This window comes from Nanorana parkeri, unplaced genomic scaffold, assembly GCF_000935625.1.
Source record: "Nanorana parkeri isolate BGI_ZX_2015 unplaced genomic scaffold, ASM93562v1 scaffold132, whole genome shotgun sequence".
In the NCBI taxonomy this organism is placed as follows: Eukaryota; Metazoa; Chordata; class Amphibia; order Anura; family Dicroglossidae; genus Nanorana; species Nanorana parkeri.
In genome coordinates, this window is record NW_017306400.1 from 1403156 (window position 1) to 1410739 (window position 7584).

The 7584-nt window shown below is 40.2% G+C and overlaps 1 protein-coding gene across 1 annotated transcript in view; it reads right to left on the reverse strand.

Annotated features, from left to right (window-relative positions):
* CFAP54 (cilia and flagella associated protein 54) overlaps nucleotides 1–7584 on the reverse strand; it is a 250519-nt gene that overhangs the window by 136706 nt on the left and 106229 nt on the right. The window contains exon 31 of the mRNA XM_018553872.1: nucleotides 3331–3420. Within this exon, the coding sequence (XP_018409374.1) occupies nucleotides 3331–3420 (90 nt within the window). The remainder of the gene's footprint in view (nucleotides 1–3330; nucleotides 3421–7584) is intronic.

Consider the following 7584-nt stretch of genomic DNA (forward strand, 5'->3'; position numbering starts at 1 on the left):
TATATATATATATAAAAAGCCCTAAAGATGCATAGAAACATAAGATGATGGTTGGTCATTAGTAAAGTACAGATGACAGAGTATGATATACACAAACGTGCATGCATGGGCTACTAGACAAAGCTTCAAAAGAAGTTCCAAAAGGCCAAGAAGAAGGTGAAAAAGCAGAGCCACTGGTGGCAATTTTATGTAACATGCTTTTAATCTAAATAAGTGTGTTGCCTAATAAATGTGTTGAATGTTAGTAGCGCTGGTACTTCACTATGTATATGTTATCCCAAGCCTGGTTCACTAAGCAGAGGTGGTCATCTCTGCAAGCATGGTGTTCGGATGTAATCTAAGTACCCTTGGATGTTTACCTTAACATACTTATCTAATTTTTAGTGATATACATGGGAGTTTTTTTCACATGTATCACATATACAGAGGGATCTGTTAATGGACACTAAACAGATCGAGAATCACTTATACGAATAGACAGGTGAAAATGGGAGTGATTTATGTACACATTGGAGTACATGGGTAGTTGAATCGATGGTTGTGGTAACAGGATATTTTCATGTGTTTTGTGGCCATGGGATATGGAGAGGTATGGATTAGGGACTGCTATATACTAAGCCAAATATGATTCACATCATTAGGTGTCCCGTGGAGGGATTATTCCCTATCGGCCCTAATGTAGGAAGTTCCGGGTAATATATTTTTGAAAAAGAGAATCCCTAAGGTAATTATATTTAGGATAATAATGGTAGTTGAAGTTCAAAAGCTATGTTGAAAATGAGGAACTCTCAGGCTAATATACACTGTATTGCACAGAGTCATAACCTCAACCCGATAGAACACCTTCGGGATGAATTAGAGCGGAGACTGTGAGCCAGACCTTCTCGTCCAACATCAGTACCTGACCTCACAAATGCGCTTCTGGAAGAATAGTCAAACATTCCCATAGACACACTTCTAAACCTTGTGGACAGCCATCCCAGAAGAGTTGAAGCTGTTATGGTGGCAAAGGGTGGGCCAACTCAATATTGAACGCTACGGACTAAGACTGGGATGCCCTTAAAGTTCATTTGCATGTAAAGGCAGGCATCCCAATATTTTTGGCAATACAGGCGGTCCCCGGGTTACGGACGTCCGACTTACGGACAATCCGTACTTACGAACGGGGTCCACAGTTCTCCTAAATGTACCGGCAGACGCCTGTACATTTAGGAGAACTGTGGCTGCAGCGGCCTATGTCCTTTCAAATCCCCGCTGCTCTCCGCACCTGTGTTGGCGGAGGCAGCGGGGACACAGACCGCTGCATACCGCCGATGCCCCACTTACCTCCGCTGATGTGCCGGCTTCCTCTTCAGCCGTTCCGTCTGCTTCCCCGGTCCGGACGATCCTCCAGTCTCCTGGTCCGGCCGCGGCTCCTCTGCTCCGCCCCCCTGCCTACTCTTCATTGCAGGCTGGGAGCCATACCCAGCCTGCTATTGGATATTGTAAAATAGCTGGGTATTTGCACCCGCCCACTGTCTGCTGTCAAAAACTTTTTTTGCTGTGTCATTTTAAATAAAAACATTTTTTAACTATATTATAATCTTCTGAACAACAGGAACAGACAAAAAAAAGAACCATGACCCTTCCCTACGCTATCCAAAACTAAAAAAATAATTTTTGGCAGGAGTTGCACTTAAAAAATGTACCTGTTCCAACTTACATACAAATTCAACTTAAGTACAAACCTGAAGTCCCTAACTTGTATGTAACCCGGGGACTGCCTATATAGTATATATGTATGCCTCGTATAAACCCCATATTTGTATATATTGGTATAATTTATACTTAGGGGAAGAGGCAAGGAAGAAAGTGTATGCATGATCCCTTGGAGGGTAGCTAATTTGGAATGGTGTTAGTACATAGTGGAGCAGGAGGAACAAAGAGTACCAGAGAGCTCATTGCAACAATGTCACATCTATACACATCTGTACAGCTTTTGTTTTCTAATATCAGGCTTTTTTTCTTTCATTTTCACCTGCTGTTTCTGCCAGTAACCTACTTTCTTTTTTACAACACTTCCTACCTGTAATCTATCTATGGAGGAGCAGCCTTGTAACCCTTGGCTGTTCTCCTGCAATATATACTAGAGGTGCACTGAAATTTAATTTTTAAATCCGAAACATAACCGAAAATAAAAAAAATGTCAGGCCAAAACCAAACAAAACAAAAAAAGTTCTGCTAACCTTTTCAAATATTTTATTTTTATTTATTTTTTCATAAACTTTTTACTTTTTTATATTTTATAATTTTTTTATTTTTGTTGAATATTTTTATTTTTTGACTATACAGTTAGAGGCTACGGGGAAATAAACAGATCCCTGATATTTTCCTTTTAAAATAGAAAAAGAGGTTAAGGACACAGAGCCTTCCATCTCTTTCTGTATCCCCTGTTATAAATGAACAGGAATCCCCTATACTGAGTGTTCTTGTTCATTCATAACTTATGGATATAATATGTTTACCATGTCCACAAACAAATGAACAGTAGGTGATATAGATCACTTCCCATTCATTGATAATTGGGGACACAGTAAACATACTATGTCCTCAATTGTTTACAATTATTTTATGTACCTGCTCTCCATCCTGACTCGCTGTCACAGGAGGCTGAGTGAGCGGTGGAGGGAGGAGAGCTCGGTGACAGCTGACTCCTTCCCCGCCCCTACACCGCTCTCCTGATCTGTCACAGAAGGCTGCGGGAGGAGAGCCTGGCCTCTTTTGACACGCCGGCTGCTCACATCACTCTCCTCCCCCACACCGCTCAGCCTCCTGTGACTATTTCTCTCCTCAACGCTGGACGCTACGCTGTGTCAGAGGGGGCACAGAGCAGTGCCCAGCGGGGAGAAGAGAAACCAGGCATGCACCGCAATTTCGGCTGAAAGATGGCACTTTGCCAAAAGTGCCATTTTCGGCCAATATGTTTCGGTGGCTAACATTTCAGTGCATTACTACTATATACACCTCCCAATCGCCTCATATCTATAATGTAGGAAGGTGTTTCGTAGCTCACAGAAGAAAACTGGGAAGACTGATAACATTGTTTAGATGGCAGGTTCAACAGTTATTTTTTGTCCTTGCAAAAAAATGTACTTTGCCTAAAAAAGAAAATGTATGTAGCCACCACATTTTAAGGGCTGGAAAGCTGCAGTTCATTACATATTTGTTCTTAGGTTTAGACATACTTTAAATTCTACACATGTAACATTAAAATTGTATTATACTTTTTGATTAAATACAGTTGCTAGCAAACATGATTTTTGTTTCTGCTGTAGTTAATGAAATACCTACTTTCTGTAAATGCTGCGTTTGGGGCCCAACATGTTACTACTGAAAAAAGGCGTATAGGATCCCCATGTCCAGTAAGCTCTGTTCCAGTTACTGTGAAACAAAGGATAATAATAAAGTACTTTAGTAATACATATATAAATTTACTGGCTTAATTTTACTAATAAAGAAAGTCACTCTCAGACTGAGCAATAGTACATTTTAAAGCTTCTCTGCAATTTCACTGCTGACAATTCTGTTCCAACATGTGCGCTCAGCAAGTGGTAAATTTACGTTTTGCTGTGTCAGCTTGTTCTTTCCAGTGGCAAGAATCTCATAATTGTTTTTTTTTTCCTTTTATAGGGGTGCATCAGCGTGAGATACAACATTATGGTGAAGTTATATATTTTATCAATATAATTACTTATCTCTATTTTTTTCTTTAAGCAAACCACATGGATCAGTAAATGTAATTTGTGAAATTTCACAATATAGAAAAAGACAAAATGAACAGAAAATACTGTATATTAATAAAGTATAATTATAGTCTCTGGGGTTTTTTGCAAATATCTACTGCTAGCAAGCAATAGATATATGCTAAAAAATAAAATAAAAAAAGTTACCAAAAAGGTAATTACTTACCTGTTTCTCCGCCGCTCACTCTCGTCTGAAGATCTGAAGATTCTCGAGCGGCCTTGAAGGATCATGGGGCGGGCGTATGCGCAGTAGAGATCTTTGGCCAGGAGAAGAGAATAGACACAGTGTAAGTCAATGCACGCAGCCGGCAGCGTGCACATGAACAGACACTGTGGGACACAGAAGACACAGCAGTCAGCGCTGGATCAGAGACCGGCTCCAGTGCTGAAGGGACTACTGAAAACAAGTGGAAGGAAGAAGATGATCAGCTCAAGAGGCATCATTTAAGGTAAGTCCTTAAAGCAGCATGAGGGACGATGACTGTGACCTTAATGTCACTTTAATAATTACATATTATTCATATGCACAAAGCTAGTAAAAATCATGTTTAAAATGTTTTCTCAAAAGTTTTATGACAGTCCAAATCTTTTTATAATGTGAGGGCGTTTGGTCTTCATCTTTTCATGATGTCTGCAGGGATTAAAAAATACACCTGGAGCGAAGGATGAGACAGGCTTGAGGGAGCAGTGTAGGAGCCAGCCAGGATTGTTATTTTACCTCCTAAGACAAAAGAGCACTTAACCCTTGTAGTGTGGTGGTAGCCCCACTGTAAGGTTTAAGACTTTGTCATATGATCATAATAAGGATTCCTCATGCCAAAATCACTGTTGTGCCTCAGCTTAAAGGTTTAAATGCCAGTCTGTTTAGAGTTTTAAGCTCCCTATGGCGGTGGGTCTCCACTGGGTGCTGGTTTCCTACCATAATGTCAAAACATACTGGAAAGTTACCCGACGACTAGACTGGTTGTACAGTGTTCATCTTTGTGCTTGTGTAAGTGCAGTAATGAACAGGATTGAGTGAATCGATTTACCTCAACTGGAATTTGCCCTGGGCTGGGCTGTTCCACAGTAAACCTGTGTACCTGAAGACCACCAGTTACCAGGTCACCTGCAGGCTGCCATCCAGGAGCTTGGCACTCCAACTGCACTGCTGACTAGAGCTCAGCAGTAAAATGAACTCACTGGGGACTTCACTTTTATTTAGTGGAGAAGGTACTGAGCAATTTGAGGTAGGATTCCTTCCCCCGTGCCATCACTACCCTAATTTGGAAGTACTGTATGTCCTTTTTAAGGGTACCTTAAGAACAATCCTTTCTTACTAAGACAGTGATGGAAATCCAGCCCCATAATTCTCTGGGCAACTAGGCAGTAAACAAAAGTGGGTTTTGATTGCGGTCCTGTACAATGCTGATCAAAGTTTTTTGAAGGGTGGGCAGACAACAATCAGAGACAGAATGCAGACTCACAACTGAACTAGTAAAATGTTTGTGGGCAGACAGCATTTATCAACTTGGCAAAGAGAATCTCTGCCTTTGCCTGGCCAAGTCACCAGTAAAGTAGTTTTTCTACGATTTGGTCATTACTGGCAGAGACCTAAGACCAGACTGATGTGTGTGGTTCTATATGCCTTTTTAAAACTGCAGCTTATTATGTCTGTGCTGTATGACATCGTTGCTTTTTAAATTAGGTAGCGAGTGTTCCCAATGTATTTTTGTACCTGCTGGAGAACACAGGAGTGAAACATTAATAGTGATGGAGGAAAAAAACTGACCATAACTTATTCAATTAACGCGCTCTAAAAAAACATGTGTGGGTATTTGAAGAGGCAAAGATAAACAGTTTTATTGACATACACCTTTTTCCCCACATCTAAAATTGTCAAACAGTATAAAAAAGTGGGATCCCTATTTTATCAAGGATAACAGTGGCTTTACATTTAAAAAAAAAAAATATTACATATGCTATTTCCCCCACCTCCCTAAAGACTTCCAGACAGAGATATTTCAATGCAATCCAATCTAGGTTTATAACAACACATTGGTTCAATATCCATTTTTCTGCTAAATAACAGAGCTTAACCGAAAAAAATATATATCTAATAGAAATCAAATGAATATATGTCAACTCTTTTGCAAAATTATGACTAGGATACATTATGTTCCTGTTATAGGAGGGAAACTGCTTATTACTTTGCCATTTTAGTGTTTACTTTGATCGTCAGCCTTCTTTACCCCTTTCGTTCCGTCTCAGTGTTGTGGAGTGTGTGTTATGGAAATGAGCTCAAAGTTCCTAGAGATCAGTCAAGATGAAATACCAAGTAGTGGACTTTTATTTGCTGTTTAGCAGTCACCAGATTTCTATGACAGGAATTACAATATGCAGGGCTGAGCTGTCAGAACAAAAGATCCATCCCCAAAGCACTCAGAAAGGAAGATGCAATATAAGAAAAGATTGTTCAGGAAGAGATTAATAAAAATACAAGCAATTTAATATTCATTTCTTCATACCGCTGAGGGCTGTCTTGCTTAAAACTACCAATAAACTATTAAATCAATGAAAAATGGTCAACCCCAAGCACATTAAGATTTTTTTTTTCTCTGTCAGTAAGGAACCATGTTAGTTATTTGCCATCTATGTTTTATAATATACAAATGTTTTGTATTTTAGTTATACATTATCTATACTAAACATTGTACTTTCTCTAGAGTGCTATTTATGTTGAAGGTTTACAAACTAAAACTGCTGAGCGATTAAAACCGCCAAGGGTTTAGGTTGAGACCTTTGCTTTGTTTATGCTTTAAAAAGTCTAGCTTGCAAAGTTTTCCATTAAAAGCAATACAAGATTTTTTTTATAATTCTGGAAGAACAATGCAAACAAATAAATTAGACTGTGTTTAACAGCACAGTATACTTGAATGTTACTGCTAACAGGGATTTTTCAACAACCACATCATTAAGCTATGAATATCAGTGAAATGAAATGAACCCAGATAAACTGGAGGACCACTACATAAATCGAATAGCACTCTAGAATTGGACACTCCTTGACTGAATTGGCTAATAAAGTGCTGCAAACCAAACAGGTCAGTGAGAGGGTCTCACTTGATGAGTGTTGCTTCTTGCTGTACTAGAAAGCTAGAATGCTGCTTGAGTATTCAAATGTGCATTTTGACACCAACCAGAACATTCCTCCAATGAGGCAACCAGAGAACCATATTCCACCTATTACCCCACTATTAGCTGCCCGCTTTTAACATGCCTGCTTCTTATTTTAGAGAAGGCGTAGGCAAACTCTGGCTCCCAAGCTGTGGTGCAGCTACAAATCCCATTAGGCATTGCAAGCCCCTGACAATGGACCTAGAGTTTGCCTGCCCCTGTTTTAGCGACACTCAGTGACATTCTACTCTGTGATGTTAGCCTGAATTAAGTTCTTTTGGGATTTGTGGTTCTGTTCATCTTATTTAATGAAGCTGACCCGTATGCCAGACAGAGCAGTTACATCCATGACTTCCACAGCAGCAGCAGCATGGCTTGGTCAAAAACACACCTCCAGCTTGAGGGCTTGTTCACACGATGTCCGCATTCTGTCCGGACCAGAACCGTGCGCTCCTGCACCCAAAATGCATCCCAATGTCTCCCTATGTATTTTATGGGCAGTTCTCACCAGCGCAGTCCGTTCCGGAAAGAAAAAATACTGCATGTCACATTTTCTCTGGTCCGGTAACGGACCGGAAACGCACAAACACGTCAAAAACGCTACGAAAACACGCCGAAAGCGCACTGCACTGCAGCTAACATACTG